Genomic DNA, 24,236 nt, shown 5'->3' on the forward strand with positions numbered 1-24,236 from the left:
TGATATCAGTCTCTCCCCCTGTCCCCCCAAGTCCCACCCTCTCATTCTTCTCAAAGAATTGGGGGAGAGCTGGCACCTCAAGTCGCAGCAGGACTAAGTACACCCTCTCCCACTGAGACCAGACAAAGCAGCCTAACTAAGGGAAAGAAATCCAATTACAGGGACCAGAGTCAGAGAGAGCCACGACTCCTGTTACTAGGGGATCCTCATGACGACCATGCTGCACAACTGTTCTATCTGTGTAGGAGTCTAGATCCAGCCCGTGTATAATCTGGTTGGTGGTTCAGTCTCTCTTAGCAGCCATGGGCCCAGGTTAGTTGACTCTGTAGGTCTTCTTGCGATGTCCTTGACACCTCCAGCTCCTCAATCCTTCCTCCCACTCTTACACAGAACTCCCAGACTTCAGCCTATAGTTTGGCTATGAATGTTTGCATTTGTCTCCACCAGCTGCTGGATGAAACCTCTCAGAAGTATCTATAGATTTAAAATTTTAAAATACATTGACAAATTATTTAAATGATCTACATGATCATTTTAACTGCTAGCATAATACATAAATATGTTCACATAGATACACACAGATAACCTTTTCATATTATTTTCTTAGCGTATGCGTAGAACATAAGCTGTAACACTAGTAGCTCTATGCATTTGTAATGTATTATCAAAATTGGTTCCAGAAGAACATTATAGTAATTACTACCCATCAAGAACTGCGTCAGATTTCCATAGTGATAAGGCCTGGTTTCCATTATCTTGTGTCCCTGTCTTCCAGCTCCTAGAAAGCTGTAGGCCAATAGGCAAAAGTGCTTATCTAATGTTAGAATTTGAATGTAGTCTAATCATCCAGAATTTATAAAATCTTAAAAAGCTTCATTATCTTTCTTAATAAGACATACCAAGATAAGTAAGAAGTTCTGTTTATCTACTTAGCCAAATGGAAATAGAAAATTATTCTCTACTTATATGGATATTTCTAAGAAGTGTCTATTACCTGAAAAACTCTCTGTTTCCAACACTATATCATCTTATTTTTCTTAAAATAATGAAACTCAATTTAATAAAGAAATATTAGCTTCTCATGAATGTTTGATGCTGAACCTGATACTTGAAGTAAATTATAAATGTACGCACAGTCCCCTTAGGGGTTTCTATGAATGATTTCTAGTTTAGTTTATTAAATAAAAATATATGGGTAAACAAATTTTTCGTCACAAGGTAGTTTTTCATCGAAAATGTTACAGAAATGGGAGGATACAAGGGATGGGATAACCATCGAGATGTAACAAGAATAAATTAATTTAAAAAAAAAAACAAACAAACAAACAAAAAAGAAAATCCTAAGTATGAATATTAAAAAAAAAAAAGAAAATGTTACAGAAGACAGCATTTGGTGTTGAACAACGTTCACTTTTCTCATTAAGAATTAATGATGTCTTTTAAAATAATATCTCCATTTAACACTTTAATTATACCTTTTAAATAGTCCAAATAGTTTTGTTTTTATGAAATTCTCCATGTGAAAATTATAAAATTGTTTGTTTCACCTGATTTTCAATGATTATGAGTTTGTGTATGAATGTCCTAGGATGTCTGGGTGATAGTAGAAACTTCCTGGTCAAATTGGAAACAAAACTTATCTCTATCTTATTCCTGAGCTATCTGGAAATAACTTATTTGAGTTGTAAGTTATCAAATAGAAAAATACAGAATATGCTTTATTTTAGAAGTTAATGGGTTTTATGGGGCACAGAAGAGCGGTATTCAGGATATAGAGTGAGGCAGGACTAGAAAAGTGAAAAGTTGTGAAAAGAAAAGTCAGAAATAAAGAAATCAATAAGTTAATAAGGAAAAATGGAATATTAGTTTATGCAAAAAGGAAAGCCTTTCTGACTATAAACAATACCCAGTATAAACAACATCCATTAATATACTGGAACTGGATCAGATTATTCAAAAGAAGAGAATATCTCTTTGAAATTTGAATTTTGATTTGGGGAGCAGGATTGTCTGTCTGGTTTTTGTTTGATGGCCAGGGAAGCAGATTCTGAAAGTCACCTAAAAGTATCAATTTCAATCTGCTGTTTGAAGTCTCAAAGAGCTCACAAAAGTCAGCCTTGGCACTGTGACATCCACCATTTTCCCAATGGCACATTCTAGGAAGTAGAAAACAAATTCATTTTAGCAATTATAATAATACAATTTATTAAATAACAGGAAAAACAAAGTATCATTAACTTAAGATAATTGTTTGGTGTTTTGCATAGGCTGTATGCTAGTACATATCCAGTAGTATAAAAAAAGCTGGGAAGTTAATCAAGATTCAAAAGAAAGAATCTTAGAAAATATTTAGGCTGTTCCTTCAGATTCCCCTTCGTTATGATCAATTGATTGGCCTTTGCAAGGCTGTGCTAAGTCAAATACTTCATAGCCCAAAGCAAGAACACATACGTGGTCCATTCCTGAGAATTTGGAAGTATTTTGCATTTTGGCAGTGCCCACAGCAATTTGTCAGAAGAGATGTCATTTGCATTCTATTGAGAACAAAGGTCCAAGATAGTTTACATTGATAAAAGCTTCCTTGCGCCATGGGATTATTGAAAATGAACAAAACGAAAATGGTAATGATTATGGGGTCTAGATATGGATAGCATCATAGTCCTTTGTAATACTTACATTTGTCAACAATGGTAGGGCAACCTAAAAAAATTATTAAGATGAGTCATCATTCTTATTCTGCGTGAGGAGAATAGAGGCGTAGATAGAACTCTAAGTGGGAAGATCCCACAGACACTTGGTATAGTTCACTGTCCATGGTGGTCGGCCAGCTGCAGGAGAAAGGGGAGTAATGAGATTTAGGAAGTAGACATGTTTGCCGTTATGGAAAGTAGAGGTGAAATAAGCTGTGCTTATGAAAAGGACATTGTAGAGGCAAGGAAAGGCAAGGGTGGTACACAGGGGTGCGACTGGCAAGTCATCTCCAACACAAGGTGAATGAGGAGAGAGTGCTCTAAGGCTCCATTTCATGTTGAGACATCAGTAAAGCTGACACATGAAACTGTCAAAGTCCAAGAGCTCCAGGCCTCCTACTTTTAAGAATGAAAAGGGGACATGGTGAAAGATTACAGGTGAATTTTTTTCAAGTACAAGTTAAGGCCCAGAAATAAGAAAAACAATAATAACGACAAAACAAAAGCAGTCTGTGCTTGATCCACTTTCTCCAGCTAAAAACTGTGCCTAGCTCTTCAAAATTTTATTCTTTTTTCTATTTTACCCTGGGTCCATCACCAGCCATATACAAAATAGGTCCATTTGCTTAAAGACAAAAGTCATTTACCCAAAGACTTTCTCTCCAATCCAAATCACAACATTGCATCACCAGTTTTGAAATGTGGAAGAACAGTCATTTTTAACAGGAATAGGTTTGAGTCAGGAGTGGAAGCATTGGTCCTAGCCATTTGTGTTTTTAAATTAATATCTAGTTAACATATCAACATCTAAAATGTCTGTTTTCTAAAGACTCAGGATGAGCTTTAGGTACTTTTCTGCCACACACTTGCATCCATCACAGCACAGGCTCGGCAAGAGTAAGAAAATATCTGGGTTGAAAGTTCATCCAAACTCTGTCTCTTAAGACAAAGTACTTGGCCCAAGATTCTTGGCCCAATGCTGTCTCATCCTGATTTAATTACAATTAGTCTACATAACAAATAACACCAAAATCTCAGAGTCTTGTGAAAAACAACTTTTTTCCTTGCACGTGCACTTGGGAACTACCTTTGTCTCTTCTGGGCTTGCCTGAGATTGACTGAAAGAAAGTGGTCTTGGGTTTAGACTGGAGTGGTTTGGTTTGCTCTGATGTCTTATCATGTATCAACTGTGGTGACCAGCCATATGCCTGAACCCCTCCAGTGGGAGTGCATGAGTACTAGAAAGCAAGCAGACAGAAAAAAAAAAAAAAACCATTTGCTCAAAGTGGACATATAATTCATTACGGTTCTCATCCCACAAATCATACCAAGTCCCATGGCTAGCCCAAAGTCAGTAGAATGGGGAGGGTATCCCATGCTCAAGGAAGCTGTGAGGGGAAAAAGAAGGGAAGGCATGGTTACAAGCAAGTAATGCTACCTAGGAAAACTGTGTCTCTTTTCTTAGACTACACTCTAGTTCATTTTTACATATTTTGAAAAAGAGTATGAAAGGGAGAAGAGATGTCGAGAGAGAAGAACGAAAACTCTCAGGAAGATGCAATGTGAATTTCTCCCACTCTATTCCTACTACTGGAGCTATCTTATTTACAAAAAGCTGCTAAACACAAAAGGACAAAGAACACTTGAAAGTCTAAATAATTGAATTTTTCACAGAGGCCCAGAAGTCTCTAGCTGACACAGATTTCAAATTCTAGACATATTTAAAGTTTGGGGACAGGAACTTGAGCCTACTATTTCCGTTACTTTCCATTTTTGTTTTTGTTTTTTGTTTTGTTTTGGTGTTTGTTTGTTTTTGTTTTGTTTTTGTTCAATCTGCTTGCATAACCCACTGGAAGTAGCCTCATGAGCTGACAAAGCATCATTCACACATTTCCATCCTCAGAACCCAATGTTGTATATGTGTGTCTACTGAGACTCTCATGCACATTTGAGCAGCATGAGCTTTTAGTTTATTTATTCAATACTTGTTTTAAAAAGTGAAAAAACTATTCCATTTTTACTCTTTTGTTGTAGCCTGAAAATTCAGTTGAATTACATTTTACTTCTGCTTCTGTTTTTCTCTCTAGAATACTACAAAGTTAATGAAAATGAATTTAAATCGTGTATTTATCTCCTGTATAGTATAAAGAAAACAGTGGTTTTTGGAAAATATAAAAGTCGTTTCACCACCAATTATAGAAGTAACTATATAACTAATATAAACTGAAAATGAACCATTATATGTTTTTAATACTTAGATTATATTAGCATACAGATTTTGGGGGGGTGTTGTTTTAACTGAAAGAATAAAATATAAAAATAGGAAGGAGTTATACTTATGTTTTAAGAAATTAATTAACAAGGACATATTCTTAATGGTCTAAAAATACTTTGCTCTGTGGATTTAAAGAGTAAGTTTTTTATCTGTAGCTGAGGAGATCCTTGCATGTGTTATACAGAAAGCTAACTGCAGGAAAAGGTAAAAATGAGAAAGCTGGAGCAAATTGGCATAGTCAACCTGGGTCAGATTTGGGGAGTCTAATGCCAGATAGTTTACTCCCAATGTATAGATTGAAAAACGAAAAACTTCCAGGTGTAATGCAATATCTGATGCACAAGAAGTGTAATTACATCGAAACTCAATTCAGGGTATGTGTTGTTGTTTCCAAGAAGATTGTTCCTAAAGATAGGCTACCTGTTCTAGCTCAGGGGCCTGAGAGTCTAGCCTGATCTCAGTCATACAGATAGCATAGAGATCGTTTGGGCTGTTAGCCATCTCTGGTTCTGGTTGTTAGAACTTATATGGCCTGGGCCAACAGACAACACAGATCACCAGGCTGTTAGCCAATTCCAATTCTCAGCTTTCTGGGTGGAAGAGCGGGTTTTTCATCTTTCCCTTTGGAAAAGCTTATCATTTCTGGTCTCTGGAGACCTATGGGCTCAAGGACCTTCCTCTTTGCTCCCAACATGTAGCAAGGCCGAGGGCAGCATACAGTAATCAGGCTTTCTTATTATTTTAGCAGTAGAACGCTACTCAACCAGCAGAGTTTTGTTCTTACTACTTAAATTCAAAATATTGTTAGCTGATACTACTTCAAGTAAATTTAGAAAAAATATAACACACGTGAGTTCATTTTTGCTTTAATATTGTAACAAAGTATTTTCAACAGAATTTTATGATAGATCATTTGATTGTGATCAATAAACTCAATTATTTAAATTTTTACTCTGATATATTAATATCCCATACATGTTAATTTTGTAAAAAATAGAAAAGAAAAATGCACATAAAATAAAAGGATCATATATATATTAGAACCATATATATGAACTTCCTAAAGGATAAAAGAGCATGTACAACTATACCTCCGTTGAAACAAAGACCTTGCTTCAAAATTCAGTGCTTAAATGGCCCTTATAGGTGCCCTCTGTCTCCATGATTCTAGTTTGAAGTCATAAATATCGCTCCTAGACACCTGAGAAAAAGGAATTAGGATGAAAGATGATCACAGTAAGCAGGCAGCTGCAGAGTGCAAAATCTCTAGCATGTAAAGACTGGGGCAAGAAGTCACATGCTTAATTTCACTTCAGAGGAATAGGTCAAGAGTTATTATATTATGCATGCCCAGAAGTCTAACGGCATCCTTTCTAGAAACACCTCTGGTGACATCTAGGTTTATTTTACATCATCGTGAAAATTTTTTTAAAAACTAGTCACACACTCTAGAAGATATGAAAATCAAGCTTGGGTAACTGAGGCTGTTATCAGAGGTATCTGTGACCTTCGCAATCCTTGGTCTTTCCCTGGTGGAAGGGCAACTCTAGTCTTTCACCAGAAATGATGCGACTCAGGATGGAGGCATTTCTGCAGCATTTTATTTACAAGGTAAAAACCTTTATGCACCGTGTACTTACTAAAGGTCTGTGTGTAATCAAAGTGAGTGCGGCATCAGTGCAACTGCTGTGAGTCACCCTCCAGGGAAATGGATCAAAAATCTCAGGATGTCAACTGGGTGTGTGGCCCACGCCTTTATGCCAGAACTCTAGGAGGCAGATGCAGGCAGGTCTTTGTGAGTTCGAGGCCAGCCTGGTCTACAGAGTGAGTTCCAGGACAGCCAAGGCTACACAGAGAAACCCTGTCTCGAAAAAGCAAAAACAAAACAAAACAACAACAAAAACCAAAAAGTCCCAGGCTGTCAATGTTCTAAATATCTCTCACTTGCATCACTGTCTACTGCTCTCCTTTTGTGTTGCCAATACCAACTCAATTTGCTTTATCTAATGACTTTAAAGCACTGTTTATTCTTTCCCTTTGTTGTAATTACTTTACCTCTGACACTAGATAACATTCGAATGTACTTCAGGGTAATATTACTCTTATAACAAAATGTAAACATCTTATGCAGAGTCTTATATGATAGTGAATAAATTAAAAGATTAAGTAAAATTCATAGATGTCAGCAGTAAAATCCCCAGCAAACAAAGCAACACACAAAGATTCAAGATGTTTTAGGAAACACATTTGTCTGTGTGTCTGAGCCACTTGCTTATTCCACAGTCACACTTATCCATCGTTGTTCACTTGACATTTGTGAAATTGGGGACATCTGCAAAGATGGATTGCCATTACAGGAAGAACAAATTACCTTACCCAAAGGCATACACTGCACTGTTCTGTAATGCATATTTCTTTTTTAAGAAAAGCAAATTTAGATTGAAGAAATAGTGACAAAACAATCGTTCTTAAATGACCCATGGAAATTTGCCTTATAGATGTCTTCTGAGGCTTAACCTGGGTTCTGTTTTAGTATATATCTTTGTTGTTGTTGTTGCTATTGTTGTTGTGGTTGGTTAGTTGGTTGGTTGGTTGGTTGGTTGGTTGGTTGGTTGGTTTTGTCTTACTTTGTTTTTCTAGACAAGGCTTCCCTGTGTAGCCCTGGCTGTCCTGGAACTCACTCTGTAGACCAGACTAACCTCAAACTCAGAGATCCGCCTGCGTCAATCTCCCAAGTAGCGGAACTAAAGTCATATGCCACCATCACCTGGCAAATTTCCTATTCTCAAATGTAAGCTTTTAAATTCATTTAAACTTTTATTTGTAAAAATAACTAATGGACACTAGTATGGGTAATAATTAGCAAGCCACATGCAACAAATCTTTATCTATTAACACTTTGTGTCTATGGCTGTAGGATAGGAATTTACTGACCTCATTGTCATTCTTTTGACCATCTTAGTAGATTACTGTAAAGGCATGTGTCTTGCTATACCACTTAACCTTATCATATGGTTCCATATCCATAATATAATTCCCACAATGTGCTTGTCAGTCAACAAAACCTAAAACTGCTCTTGAGTGGTCTTATAAAAATCTTGCACAGGGGTACTGCACTTAGAAACTATTTTACAGCGATATCCACAACTAATCACTCCTGATCAGAGAGTACAAATGAAATGATATCAGGACTACATCCACAAATGACTGATGGACTGGAAGAAGGATGAGCACTCTAGCAAAGTGATCAAGTGCCTTCTGTACTATTTTCTCTCCCTCTGTCTCTACTTTCTTCTCTTTCTCTTTTTTCTCCGCTCCTTCTCTTCCATCCTCTCTCCCCATCTCTTATTCTTATCTTCTATTTCCTATCCACCCTTTTTGAAACTATATGGCTCAAACAAAGCCATTTCACAGGTGAAATAGTGTGTAGTTTCTGCCTTTATCCTCTGTCTCTAGACAGTTGTGTTCTTTAGGTTAAGAAGCACTCCATTACAGGATTGCTGTGACTCTAGTATTTTACCTCCTTACAAATGACTTACTATGTGTTACCTGACAGTGTGGCCTTAGAAACCATGGCTACATTTCATGGTTTCTGCCACCATAACTCATATGCTCTTCCTTGAAGGCAGTATGTTTGGCTCTCTAATGAAGCTTCTATTTACAACTATTATCTTACACTATTAAAAAATATCATAACTCCTGAACTAGTGGAGATTCTTCCATTTGTTTCCGAATTAAAAACAAAAAAGAAAAAATCCCTCTCTCTGACTCCCTCTGTCTCTAGCACAATGCTGGGCCTCTTAGTCTGAGTTTCTCCCACCAGGTACCAAAAAATCTTGGCAGTTTTTGTTTTTGTTTTGTTTTATGTTGAATTTGACTCTGAATGGTTCTGGTTGTTGAACTTTAACCAAAATGACCCATGCCCCCTCAAGCCTTGCCATTAATCACCCAAAGTGACAACCACAAGTGCCCTGTATTTCTTCCAGCGCTGTGCCACAAGAAAGAATTATAATGACAACACTTCCCTAGAGCCACGTTTCAACAAAAGTGGGCAGTACAATGTCATTTCAAGCCAGCGAGACTTTGATGTTGTCTATTAACTATGTTGTATTATGTAGGGAATCTTATCCAGCCAACTTCTACTTTATTGTGTTTTATTATTATTAAAGTGAAAAACATAGAGAAATTTGTACTTAGGCAAGCTTCCCAAATATGACCTCTCCCCAAGCCAAAAGTGACTTGGTTCTGTCTATAATATCCAAATTCATCAATAATGACAAAATTCAGTCACATATGTTTATGTCTTATTTGTAACACAAGTTTTCTCCACTTTCTAATTATAACATTAAGCAGTATAAGAAATACATAGCATTTCTGAAATTTAAACATAAGTCTACAGAATATATAAACTTTTATAATATTTTTTCTTAATTCTTTGAGAACTTCATACAATGTTCTTGATCAAATTCACCCATTCATTCATTACTTTAACTACTCCCACATCTACCCCAATTTCCTTACCCCATCCATCTTTTGTCTGATTTTTCATTTATTTTTTGAAATTATAATATAATCACATCATTTCCCCATGTTACTTTTCTTCACATCGCTCCATTACTTCCCTCTCTCCAAAGCCTCCTCTTACCCTTCCTTGCTCTCTTTCAAGGTCTTCAACCTTCCACAAATGACTGCAGGAAACTAAAAAATGTTGAGAGTAGAATAAATAAACTTTCTATGCCATCTTTTTTTTTTCAGCAACTCACTGAGTCCAGTTCGTTCTGCCCACATACTGTCGGGTGTGGGATCATTCACTGAAGTATGGTCAACCTACCAGTAGCCATCAATTTGATGAAAACTGACTCTCTCTTCCCTGTAACTTGTCAACTATTCATAGTGCCACAATTAGGGTGGAGGTTCATGAATCATTCTCCCCACACTAGAATGCTGACTGGCTTGATTTTACACAGGCAACCACAGTTATCATGTCATGCAGTGTAGTGGTCATGTCATGTCCAGAAAATATTGTTTCATTATGGTTCTCCCAGACTTTTGGCTCTTACAGTCTCTTGGGTTCATCTTCTGAAATTGTTTCTCAGTCTTGGAATGGGGGACTAGTGATATCGATGTCTCATTTATGGCTAAACACTCCACGGACACTTCTTTTCTGCATATTAACCATAAACCTTCTTTTTGAATGAACTTGAATGAGCTATAAAGTTTTTAAAACAAGCCTTAGAGTAAGTTGTCTCTGGATACTAAATGTGAGCTATACAGCTAGCAATACCTCCCTAGATTAACTCAGTATACAATGGTCATATGAATCCTGACTGGATCAAAATGCTTCCTATATTTTATATAATCAGGGGACTCTTTACTGTATTTTGAAGGCTAAAATTTTTCTCTGATTTTAACCATTTAGCTTCTCTTGATCAAAAGATATCATGTTTCTTTCTAGTAAATGCCTGGATCCTGTCTGTCTCCTTTCTCACAGTCTGGTAAAGAGGGAACAGTCTAGGTTTAAGATCAAAGAAAATAACAAGGATTACCTTTGACTTTTACTATTAAGTTGAGATTAAAGATGACCGTTTGTGACACAAAATGAATACTAACTTACAATATTGTTCTTAATTTGTAGCGAAGATTTTAAAGTCTAAAAAGGAGGTAGCCGACTGTTAGCCATGTGTATGGTCACCAGAAGTAGGTTACTTATATTCAGCTCTTACCTTTGTAATATAGTAGCTGAATGATTTTGTGCAGGCACTCACTAGGACTCAGTACCATCCTCAAAACGGGCAGCTTTGTCTCTAGTTGTGAAATAAGTAGAGGAAGGTAGAGAGAAGAGGTGTTCTGTTACGAACATTTGGGAAAAGATTTCCTGAGAAAGTAGATTATGCAGATGCCCAGTGAACAAACGGGGCTCAAAGCAGTAGTACAAACTGCTAAGTCAGGTCTTGATGACTGTTTGAATTTTTCAAAAATTCAGCGAAGGAAATGGAAGCTAGAATAGAGTAAATTTTTTTTTTTAAAGTAGCAAACACCAGTAATCAACACATCCTCTGAGAGGTCTCTGTCTTCCTAGATCTCCTTTGCCCAGTCATTCGTCCACATGTCCTTTTTAAGAGCTCTCTTGCTGTCTTACTGCTTACACCGTAAGTACTACGTAAGTAAGCATTGCTTACTTAATTGCTTCAACATACACCTCACTAATCATCTCTACTTCTATAATACAAAAAATAGATCTTGGTTTGATCATTTATATTTAATAAATACTGCATGAAGTGGTAAAAACAAGGGAAGTATGGTAGAGCGCAATAGCAAGGGTGTTTTTTGTGCCATAAAACAAATTTGAGATTAGTCATGAACTAAATTCGTGACTAGAAAATAGTTAGTTTTAACTTGAAATCAATGCAGTTAGATTTTTCTCTTAAAAATAATTTCTCAGAGACTGGAGAGTTGGCTTCTCAGTTAAGAGTGCTCTTGCTGCTCTGCCAGAGGACCTGGGTTTAATACTCAGCACCTATATGGCAACTTACAACCATTTTAAACCTGTGCCCTTAGAGGTCTCTTGACAAGGAGAACGCAAGGCCCGTGGGATCTTGGTTGAGAACCATTAAGATCCAGAGACTGGCTGCAGAAATGGATACATCCAGACTACTAGGGACATTGGAGCATGGAAAAGGGGCACTGTGCTTTCCAAGAATGAGGCTAGGAATGGAAGACAGATCCTTCCAAGAGGGCACAGGATGAGGTAGTTTTCAGTGAATTAGGGTGAGATAGAAGATGGTAAAGGATAGAATGAGCCTTAAGATATTAAAATAGAATCAGAGATATTACCCTGTGTTCAACTTTGTTGGATGGATGGATGGATTTATAGATAGAAGATAGGTAAGTACATATAGATAGATAGATAGATAGATAGATAGATAGATAGATAGATAGATAGATAAAAGGTACATAGATGATATACAGAAGATATATATATATATATATATATATAAAGAGATAGAGAGTGACTAGCATGTGTGTGTGTGCATGTGTGCCTCTGTGTGTGTGTGCATGTGTGCCTGTGTGTGTGTGTGCATGTGTGCCTCTGTGTGTGTGTGTGTGTGTGTGTGTGTGTGTTTTCTAGCTTTGTCAATTAAAAAAAAGAAATGTGACTCAGGTCAATCATAACAGTATGTAGTGTGAGCATGAGATAAACATAAACATTTTGTTTTAAAGTTCAATATGCCTATACCCTGAAATTGTTTTCTAAAAGGCATTTTTTTTTTTTTTTTACTAAAGACTTCTTCCTTAAAGAATGCAGATATTGCCCAGTGATAAGGGCACAGTCTGCTGTTACAGAGAACAAGGGTTAGATTCCTAGCATACCTCACTTGGCTCACAGACACAGTAAATTACTGCAAAGTATAAAAAAGAAATAGTGAAAATATAATAAGTAAATATTTAAAAGTTAACTATATTCTATGTTATAATAACATTATGGCTACAGTTCTATATTTATCTATATTTTTATCATATATATGTCATATATACACGGTACATATCACAGTTTGACTTCAAGAACTATAATGCTTCAGATTTATGGTACCTGGTCTTATATTGATATATAATATTTCAGTTTGATTTCAAGTATTACACTGTGTCAGATTTGGAGTACCTGGTTTTTCACTGAGGCCTTTGATCCACTTGGGTTTGTGTTTTATGCAGAGTGGTAGATAGATAGGATATATTTTCATTCTTTTACATGCCAACATCTTTTAACCAGCACAGCTTTTTGAAGATAGTGTCTTAACTCCAGCATGTATTTTTATGTACTTCATAACAATGAGATGTCCTTACATATTTGGACTTAGATATGGGTCTTCAATTTGATTCTGCTGATCAACGTATCAACTTTTTGTCAATAGCATCCTGTTTCTATTACTGTAGCTCTGTAATGCAGTCTGAAAGCTGGACTGGTGATACCCCCAGACATTCTTTTTCATCTTTCACCATTATGTTAGCTATCCTTGTTTTGGTTTCTTGGTCTGTTTCCATATGAAGTCAACGGTTTTTTGTTAGTTTGTTTGTTTTTCTGTGAAGAATTGGGTTGGAATTTTGGTGGAGGATGGCGTTGAATCTATAGATTGCTCTTGGTAGGACAGGCATTTTCACAATATTAATTCTGCTAATCTATGAGCATGGGAAATCTTTCCATCTTCTGATGTCTTCTCTAACTTCCTTGTTGAATGTCTTAAAGTTTTCATCACACGGGCCTTTCTTTTGCTTGGTTAGAGTTGTCCCACAATATTTTTGAGGTTATTGTGAAAGGTATTTTTCCATGATTTCTTTCTCATTCTGTTTGTCATTTGTATTTAGGAAGACTAAAAATTATTCTGTACTAATTTGGTATTCTTATACTTCACTGATCTTATCAGCTTTAGAAGTCTCCCCGTGCGCAAAATCTAATCGTACTTTGATTTCTCCCTTCCCTATTTGTTTCTCCTTGATAATATTTCAGATATAGAATATTTGATCTTTCTTTTTGTGTTTGAGTTAATACCTAAGTTGAAAATAATAACAAAATATATTCAAGTCCTGCAATTATGTCTAAGCCATAAAATTTATTAAAAATATCTTGGGAATTCTTTTTTGTTGTTTTTATTTCTGTTTTTTGAGACAGGGTTTCTCTCTTATTTTGGCCCTCCTGAATTCATGTTGTAGAACAGGATGGCCTCCAACTCACGGCGATCCACCTGGCTCTGCCTCCCGAGTGCTGGGACTAAAGGTGTGTGCCACCACCACTTAGATTTTTTATTTTTCTAACTAATTTATAATTTATATTCAGAATCAAAAAAGAAGAATTAATTTTGTTTTTAAGGATAGTAGTGATAAAAGCCAACTTGCTTGCTCTTTTTTTCTCTCCTGGCCAGGTGTCATATGTCAAAGCTATTGATATTTGGATGGCAGTATGCCTCCTCTTTGTGTTTTCTGCACTTCTGGAGTATGCAGCAGTGAATTTTGTATCAAGACAACACAAAGAACTTCTGAGACTTCGACGAAAGAGAAAGAACAAAGTAAGTGGTTACTTTTATTGGGTTTAGTGGGATAGCAATTTGCAGTGCAAAATGATTTGTTCAGTGCAGTGTATGTGTACAGGAGTGAAACTCAGATCAGAAACTAAATGAAATGATATTCTCTCATTTTTGTTCAGTTGAAAAAGGGTTTAAGGATGAGTTCCAGGGCAATTGTGGTATTGAGTTATACTTAAGTAGCATATCTAATGACAAGATATCCTTTATCACAGTTATTAGTCTATTTCCAGGAACAGTGCTTCTCATGCTGCAGTGGATAAATATTCCATCTACTACTTGCAATGCTAGACTATTTCTGATGGCATTAATTAACACAGACATCAAATTTAATTATGAAAACTTCCTTTTTCTGAGTTAATTAATTTATTTTTCACAAAGCATCTTGAGCGTATTAACATGATGGTGAGTTCATGCAATGCAGTCTCCTTCTTAAGCATTTTCATATTTAAATATTTTTTGCTATGAAACTCTGTGGTTAAACACAACAAGGGGCTATTGTTGCCTTGCTAGTGTCTGATCAAATATGAGTCCATAAGAAAGTGCATTTGGAACATCATTGGGAGGTTATAGTAAGTTGTGGAGTAACATGCTAGCTGAATTGGCTTGTCCAGAACGTGTTTGTTCCTCTCATTAAATCCTGGTAAGCTATCTTCCTTTATGGACACATGATTTAAAGTCACCTTTTTTCCTTTATACTAACAGAATTTCTCTCAACAGTAGATCCATGGTTTACTTATTCCAGTGCAAATGTGGCAACTGACAACTTAAAATGGAAACATTTGTTCAACACAACACTGTCAGAGTCATATAAAAAAGTATTGCCACATCCTATATACTAAGACATTTCAACAAAACATAAATCTTAAGGACAATGGTATGGATTATATAGTAAGAATATTTAATTATTTTTAAAGGCTAAATGATTTGTGTATTATTTACTACTTATATATTTACTGAATAATTTAAAGCAATAGACTGATGTATCAGCTCAAGTCCTTTTAGTATTAAATGACTTGTAAGGCAACCAACTTACAAAACTAATCACAGTCCCAATAAACATCTGCAGATGACTGCAGGAACGGAGCATCAGCTCTGTGACATGAAGCAATACTAGATTTTCATTTTCTAAGTTTGCATGAAAACTAATGTATACCATTTATATATTTAAATATATCATAATAAGGAGATTAACTTTTATATTGTCTTATAACCTTCCTCTGGTCATTGGGGAGCTATGTTTTAGTCCCCACTAAGCATATGGACACACTGCAATGGAAGCCAGGCTTAATAGGGATGAAACACATGCCTTTCTTCCCTGTTAGTGACTGATACAATTTTCCACACAATTGTTTGCTATAACTGGGGCAATACTCAGTTTCTTTATCATTAGTATTTCATGTTACACTTCCATTTTTCTGTAGCTTTACTTTCTCTCCTTTCTTATCTACTGTAGCATGCTTCAATTATGGACCACCTAGACTAGAAGTGAGAAGTGTCAAGCAATGTTGTCTAATAGGAAAAGACTGCTAGCTCCTACTTAGTCAACATTAAATGTCACTGGAGAATGAAACAGACCACAGATTTAGATATTAAATTCTGATTCCTTTCTAAAAGTTTCTGACTGAAGTGCCTCTTTACTCAATTTTGCTTCACGTAGGAGTGAGATAAAAATATTTGATGTACTTAATGTCTGTTACTCTTTAGCTCACAGCAAAGATTAATATTTTCAGTTACTGGTGTTTCAAGAAAAATTATAAGCAAATATAAGCATAATAATGGCTTATCATTCTCTTATCACTACTTGAAATATTCAAGAAGTATATATGATTAAGGCTAATTAAACTTTAATGCAGAACAAAGCAATTTATTTTTGATTCAACACTTTTGGATAGATACTTTGCATCTGTGAACATCAATGAATTCATACATATGTATGATAAAACAGTGTGTGTGTCTGTGTGATTCAATCAATTGTGTAATTATTCTTGACATGATTCTCTGGTTTCTCAATCACTCTTGGTCCACAGACAGAAGCTTTTGCACTGGAGAAGTTTTACCGTTTCTCAGACACGGTAAATGTCTTTCTTAACTCTAAGTAGAGGAATGTGATCACCTATACAAAGCAGATAGCATATTCTGCTCCGTGGCAGTGTTTGGTGGGGAAACACAGCCCCTTTCAGACAGAAAGCTAAGCAAACAGCACTCCCTTCAGCTTTTCTAAGAACTATACTCTTGCCCTTCCCTGTTCAACAAAAGGCAAACTATGTATTTTTTTTTTTCCTATTGAGCTATTTAACTGGTCAAAGTGACTTTAAGAATATATATTTTAAAAATACTATATACGTCTTGTAAAAATCTCCACAAAGGGAAAAAATTTATAGATCCAGAGAAAATTCACTTCAAAACAAATGGGAGCTGGTGTAGTGGCACACACCTTTAATCCAAGCACTACAAAGACAGAGGAAGATGGATCTCTGTTTGAGCCAGCCTCACCTACACACCAAGTTCCAGACCAACCAGAGCAGCCAGACCAGACACTGTCTCAAAAGTAAATGAGTATATAAATAGATAGATAATTTAAAACAAACAAAAGCAGTAAATAAGTTAGAAAATAAATAGGAAAGTTATTTATATACAGAATTCTAGGAGTGACTGTACAAGCAACCGGAAATGCTTTGTGCAGTCTGTGTATCCTTAGAATCTATTCATTATAAGATTATGCATAGGAAACCAACAATTTTGTTTTAATGAGAACATCTTATCACATGTACAAATAAAAATATATAAAGATAAAATATATTTTAAAAATTAAAAAAAAAAGATATCACAAAGACACCCATGCAAGCATAATGTGTACATATTTAGGAAGGAAATCTAGAATATTGTTTCTTAGGTGATTTATAAATGTCCCAAGACCAAGAATTTGGTTCATAAAGTTACATTACAAATGGTCTACTTTGTAAAACTGAAAGCTTTTAGGCTAAATTATATTTTTAAAGCAACTTCCAAGATGGTTCTGTTGTGCATCCCAGTTAAGAATATGGCAAGTGAAAAATAACATTAATTGAATAATTTTACCAGCTCAACTTTTTGTACAAAATCTTTACCCAGTACTATTTTAAAGTACTGTATTAGCTAGTTTTATGTCAACTTGACACAAATGACTATCGTGGGAAAGGAGGGAACCTCAATTAAGGAAGTGCCTTCATAAATCCAGCTATAGGGCATTTTCCTATAGTGATTGGTGGGGGATGGACAGCCCATTGTTGGTAGTGCCATCACTGGGCTGGTGGTCCCAGGTTCAATAAAAATGCAGACTGACCAAGCTATAAAAGCAACTCAGTAAACCACACTCTTCCCTGACCTCTGCGTCAGCTCCTGAATTCAGGGTCCTTCCCTGCTTGAGATTCTGTACTGACTTCCTCCAATGAAGGACTGCAATCTGGAAGCGTAAGTTAAATAAACCCTCCCCCATCCACAATTCGCCTTTTAGTCATGGTGTTTCATCACAGCAATAGAAACGCTAACTAAGACAAGTCCTCACTTTACTGAGTTCCTATGAAATCTACTACCAATTACCTAGTTTATTTTGTTAGTCAAATTCATATCTTATTTCTTCATTCCAAATATTCCTTGTTTTTAATCAGTGAAAAATGTCATATGTTTTAGTGACTGTAGCTATCCTATTAGCAATTATTTAAATTTCATTAAACTGAATACTCAAATATGGTCATTTCAATAGAGATTCATATACATATGTAGTAATATATAATAAATAATATATGTATATGTAAAATCTGTCTCTAAAATTGTATAATTATATTGTTAGTAACTAAAAAATTATAGAAACTACTCAATGAAAAACTGCATAATCTATTAATTATGGCTTTATAAGTTTTTCTGATAAAAACTTACCCTGACCCCACAATCAATTATTTTCAACAGAAAAACAATATAGTAATGTAAACACATTACTTAGAAAAATATGGATTTCATATTTTCAATAAGTAGGATACACATTGTACAAATCTTATAATAGTAACTTTGACTTTCATAAAGCATTTTTCTCAAACTAACAACCATCTGTGCTGACCAAGTTCTTTTCTCTCTGAAACTAATATATTCTGCTTTGAAATGCTCTGAGCAATCTAAGTCTTACAACTCACATAATCAAAATAAAAACAAATGAAAACAGAGTGTCTATTTTCATGGCCCCAATTTGCATGAGTTCCCTCCCACATGCTAATTTGGGAGATTAACAAAAGAAACAAAATTGCCTTCTTATAGACATTTTATCACAAGAATAGATCTTACATTAGTGAAGATGGAATTCCTAGAAATGTTTTTTTATTAATTTATTCACATTACATTTCAATTGTTATCCCCTCACTTTTATCTTCCCGTTCCTCCCTCCCTCCCTCTTTCACTTTTTTCCCCCTCCCCTAGGTCTGTGACAGAAGGGGACCTCCTTCCTCACCATATGTTCACAGCCTATCAAGTCTCATCCTGGTAGCCTGCTTATTCTTTTTCTGAGTACCACCAGGCCTCCCCATCAAGGGGAAGTTGTCAAATATGGGGCACCAGAGTTCATGTCAGAGTCAGTTCCCCACTCTCCACACAACTGTGGAGAATGTTCTGTCTATTGGCTAGATCTGAATAGGGGTTCGATGTTTACTGCATGTATTGTCCTTGGTTGGTGCAGTAGGTTGGGCAGACACCCCCCCCCACCCCCCGGGTTCAGATTTGCCTGTCACAGAAGTTACTAGAAGGAAAACTCCACCCCAAGGGACAAACTACAACCAAAACTACACAGGAAATAAATAACCACACTGTGCAAAACCACAAACATACAAACTCTCTACTGCAACCAACACCAAAATTAAGGGATTTAACAGTCACTGGTCACTAATATCTCTCAACATAAATGATTTCAATTCTCCAATAAAAAGACACAGACTAACCGAAGGGATGCATAAACAAGACTCAACATTCTTCTGCATCCAAGAAACACATCTCAGCCACAAGGATAGACATTACCTCAGGGTAAAAGGCTGAAAATGTATTCCAAGCAAATGGACAATGAGAAATGTTATTTCTATAACTTAGCTTAGTACTGACTTGAATTTTACATGTCATCTTTGGAATTTTACTTCTTTTCTAGAAACCTCTGTCTATTTGGAAGAATAACACTTTGCTCTTTTATCCAAATTTCCCCACCCCACACTGTCATAGCCTGCTGTGTGCTGACTCCCACTGTGCCATGTCATAGATGCTGTCTCCAGCGCTGAATGTGTGTGGGTGTATGCATGACATGAAAATACTTTGATTAGAAGTTACTATTCTCATTTATGGAGAGATTCAGGTACTGTTGTTGTTTCCAAATGTATTATCTGTTGAGAGTTTTGAGTGACATGGGACTGCTTCAGCACATTTCATGTAGCTTCCTTGCATAAGTTACAGCGATGATGTAAGGCTTTGCTAAGAGAAAATTCATTTGCACAGTCTTCTAGAACTTCTGTCTTTCTAAGGACTATCTGCATAGGAAAATAAAGTAGAAATGAGCTAGTGCTCTACTCAAGAAATTATGACCAAAGTTTGTGTTTGGATAGGCCAATGGTTATCTTTATAAAATACAGATACAACTGACTCTATTTTGAAAATTGGAATAATACCTTAAAATTACTCTTATTTTAAATTTATATGTTGTCTTACTTTAAAATAGCTCAGTGTAACTTTTACGACTAATGTGTACATTATTTTTGTCTTGTGCTTTGTCATCTCTATAGTGTTAAACAAAATACAACTATATGTGTAATGTGTTGGTTGAAAAGATAAAACCCCATTGCTGAATCTATATGGTATCCACATTACATGAAATCACTTAATGTGTTCCATTCTAGATCTACTTATGTTGTATTCTAGACTTAAAATATTTTAAGTAGGTATTTAAGTTTATATATATACATTTTTATATATATCTTTAAAAAGTAGTTTCTCAATAATTTAAATTTGACAAAATTAATTTTTAAAGACTCACTCATATGAGGCATTCAATTTTATCTTCCTGAATAAAATAAAGATTATAAGACTGTGATTATTTTTGGAAAGCAGCTGTTTAAAACTTGTTTCATGCAAACTCTTCCTTTGAGGTGTATATTGTTTGAATGTGAGTATGTATTATATTGAATTCATGAAAATAATACTCAATAAAGTAATATAGAGCTGGTAAGAACGTTCTATAAATAAGGGCACTTGCTATCAAAATGGACAATGAGTTTTATTCTCAGAACCAAGGTGGGGAGGAGAGACTTAACTCCCCCAAATTGTCCTCCACACAGAGAATTAATAGGCAAATAAATAATTAAAAGTTAAAATAGTAATATAATCTCTTCTTACTTAAAATTAAAATATGTCAAAATTGCTTCTTTATCAAAGTTATACCATCTATTGTATTCATATAGCTGTCAATAAATACTTACTAATCATTCTAAGAATTTAATAAAGTACACCAGAAGTAGAAATATATTTTTTAAAGTATTTTGTGGACTTCTTATCTTTCCTTTAAAAGGTCTATCTTCTATTTTCAAAATGTACATAGATCCTGAACAATCATCTTTAACAACTTAAAATGTACCGCTTTTTGCCTTCTAATTGCTTTGGAGTCAACGTTCAGTAGACGCAGCATGCGCTGAGCTCTGAGGCTGCCAGACAAAGTCACCTGTAGTAAATGTAAAGCCCTCCTTCAACTCACGTTCAGACACCTCCATGTCAACATTCGGCTTTCAACTATGGAAATGGTTTTATTGACTATATTTGTATTTTCTTAAGACTTAGTTTTTGAAATGACACAGAAACATGTAGTGGTAAATTAAACAACATGCTATCATCTTTCATCTGGTCTCAGACTTCTCTAAATGATAGTTTCCCCAGCAAAATAAGCAATTATATTTACTAGCAATTCTTATAATCCACACATTTCAAAATCAATTAGATGGAAATGAACTCAGTTGCCTTTCTCTGTTGCATACGTATTTGACAATAAATTTGTAAAAACTGTTTAAACAAATAGACCTCTACAGTTCTCCATTCATTGTCTTAACTGTGTGGAGAAACGTCTGAAAGGCATCTGCTAAGATGGAGATATTAAGGTGAAAATCATATGTAATATTTCTTGGTATATTTTACTTTAATTCACAGTACCAATACTTCCTGGCACCATAGGTACTTAATGTTTTATGGTCATTTGGTGGTGACATTCCTATCTTTATCACTATCAGATGCCAAGTTTATATTTTTAATTCATAATTTTAAAGTCCCAGAATGTGATTTTTAAAACTTCTTTCTGATTGTTCTGGCCTCTCGTGTATGGCAACATATTATTGTAATGACAGAAATGTGATTTTGCTGAGTGACCACATCTGGGCTGCAACTTTCAGTCTACCTCTACCATTTCAATCTATAATATGCAATTATATGAGTCGCCCCTCGGTATGAGGCCCAAAATAAAGTAAAAAGGCATTTAGAATTTTCACAGTGTAGTTCTGATACATAATTACTAAAACATTTCTTCTCTTCCCATTTTCAAAAGTTCTTTTTAAATAGCCTTCTTGTAAAAAGAAATTATATGGCAAAATAAGTGGCATTTTAAATTTTTCATTGTCTTCCTTTGAAACTCACTTACAGGATAATAAGGGTGTTTGTTATAAGTAAATGAAACTAAAGTTTTCGTTTTACTTTTTTAATCAATCATATTCCTTAGCTTAATTTAGCAGATTCAATTCAATCTTTATTCTATATAATCTCTGTGTTTTTAACTTATAACATACCTTAATTATATGACCACTAACTATTATCTAATATATAGAGAACTTTTTGACCCAATATTAATATGACATAATTGGTTGATTTTGTAACATGCATTTCTTTATATGTTGAAGAATATATTTTAAATGACTTAAATTCAATAAATACTTGGGAGGTGATTAGAATAAGGTATACCAAAACAAGCTTAGCATTCACAAATACTAGGTAATTTTATGCCTTGGGTTATTCAAAACTAAAATTAATTTCACATTAAAATAATCTACCATACTCTCTTCTAATTCAATTAATAATAACAACAATAATAATAATAATAATAATAATAATAATAATAATAATAATAAACAATCTTCTAAGGCAGATTCACCATTGTTTTATTATTTAGGATCAAACTTTTAGGATTAATTCCAAGAAGTCACTTCAGAAAATCACTTTTCAACCCATAGTGTTTGACACTTATCTCAGATGAAGATTTACGTCATTGTAATAGCTCCTAATCTAATACAACCAATTAAAACTATACTAAAAATAGCTTATCAAAGATTATTTGGCTTAGACCAAAAATAGAAATATATTCTTTTAACTGTACGTGTAACCAAAATCTCCTCTGTTTTCTTTTTATTTCTTCCTAGAACCTTTGTGAGCACTGATACCCATAGCCATAGCCAGTCACTTTGTCTCCTCTCTCCTGCCCCACCAACTTCTCTTTGACTTCTTTTATTGTATTCTTGCTCCTTGGTGATAGTATCATATATCTCCCACTGACTTCCAGTATCTTGAAAATAGGCTTTTACTGTCCTTGACTATTCAATTTTACATAGTTTAATCTAGGATTTCTACTAAGCGATGGACAAGAAAACCCTCACCTTCAAGACAATCTTTAAGTGTCAACTTTATTTGCTCACTTAGATATATTAGATGGCATGGAATAAATTTAAAACCTTGTATCGATGTCTTTATCTTCATTTTCCACTGTTACTATTGACTCTAAAGTCTGATGTGAACAAATCTCGTAGAGTTCCTTAAGGGTGGTAGCTTCTGAAACTAAACCTGTCTCAGGCCTCCCAGATGGTGACAGATGTGCTGGGAAGTCCCTCACAAAATCCTACCCACTCTTACTATTATCTTTTAGTTTCCTAACAGCCATGACAGAAGTGCTAATGGTGTTTCTTCTAAATAGTCAAGAGGGATTTTCTTCTCCCTGGTGAACCCACCATGATATCTGCAGGGATAAATGTGCTCAGAAATCTACAAGTCCTCCCCCTTTCTGCAAAGAAAGACCCCGCTCCTACCCCATAGGGTTTCTACAAAGTTTAGAGGAGAGAGTATGGGTAGAGAAAGCTCCTTTCAGATGAGGATGTGACTAGCCTCGGCTTCCTACTACACTTAAATATATCTACACATCTACAGGAGAGGTCCAGTTCACAGTAGTGAAAAACCAATCATGCTTTGCATGACGGATTACTAGCACCACAGACTTCCCCCTCAAAAGTGAACCTGTGATCACAAAGGCCAGTAATCCCTGAATTAGAACAGTGCACGTGGGTAGTCAGCATTTCTGTCAAACATTTTTATGCTGCATTATATGAAATTCTTTGATTCGCTCTTACATTTCAAGAGTCATGAAACAGATCACACCAAGATCTGCTAAATCTTACAGAATGACTCAAAATATGACACTGCAACTATTTGGTAGCTCCTTGGAGATGGTGACAGATGTGCCAGGAAATCCCTCACAAAATCCTACCCACTCTCGCTATTATCTTTTAGTTTCTTAACAGCCATGACAGAAGTGGCTGTTGTCTCTATGGCTACCAAAAACTAAAAATGTAGCCTGAGTTTATAGATGAAGTAAATGCCATATGCCAAAAACTTAGTATTAAGAAAGTGAAAATTTTTCAATGTATATGTTGTGCAAATTTGAAATATCATGTTGGAATACCAAATTCAAATTTTTTAATTAAAATTAGCTCTGTCTGCTTCAAGTAGCTTGCTATCATGTGGCTCGCATATTTTTATGGGGCACAGAGTATTATAAATACAAGGTTTGAGTGTCACCATTCAGAGGTTATGGATGTCATCAAGATTAAGAAAAATAGTCTTTCAAGTTTTACCTTGAGGCAGGTCAAAGAACTAACTGCTTTCTTCCCTTGCTAATTTTCTTCCTACCATTTGGTTCCAATTTTGTGAGAGTGGCTAATTAAGAAATAAATCATTGGATTGTGGGGCACTTTCTCTTACACTTTTATCTCATTGCTCCTCCACATAACGCTTCACCAGGGGATAACTCTGTGCCATCCATATTCCCATCATATAATTCAGGCCCAGTAATTTGTCTTCCTATCTCTTGCTTCCTTAAACCCAGAGCTGATC

General features: G+C 35.3%; 1 protein-coding gene across 1 annotated transcript in view; it reads left to right on the plus strand.

Annotated features, from left to right (window-relative positions):
* Positions 1-24,236, plus strand: part of Glra3 (glycine receptor alpha 3) — a 152,337-nt gene that overhangs the window by 122,679 nt on the left and 5,422 nt on the right. The window contains exons 8-9 of the mRNA XM_051169854.1: positions 13,881-14,024; positions 16,070-16,114. Coding sequence (XP_051025811.1) covers positions 13,881-14,024; positions 16,070-16,114 — 189 coding nt within the window. The remainder of the gene's footprint in view (positions 1-13,880; positions 14,025-16,069; positions 16,115-24,236) is intronic.

This window comes from Acomys russatus, chromosome 27, assembly GCF_903995435.1.
Source record: "Acomys russatus chromosome 27, mAcoRus1.1, whole genome shotgun sequence".
In the NCBI taxonomy this organism is placed as follows: Eukaryota; Metazoa; Chordata; class Mammalia; order Rodentia; family Muridae; genus Acomys; species Acomys russatus.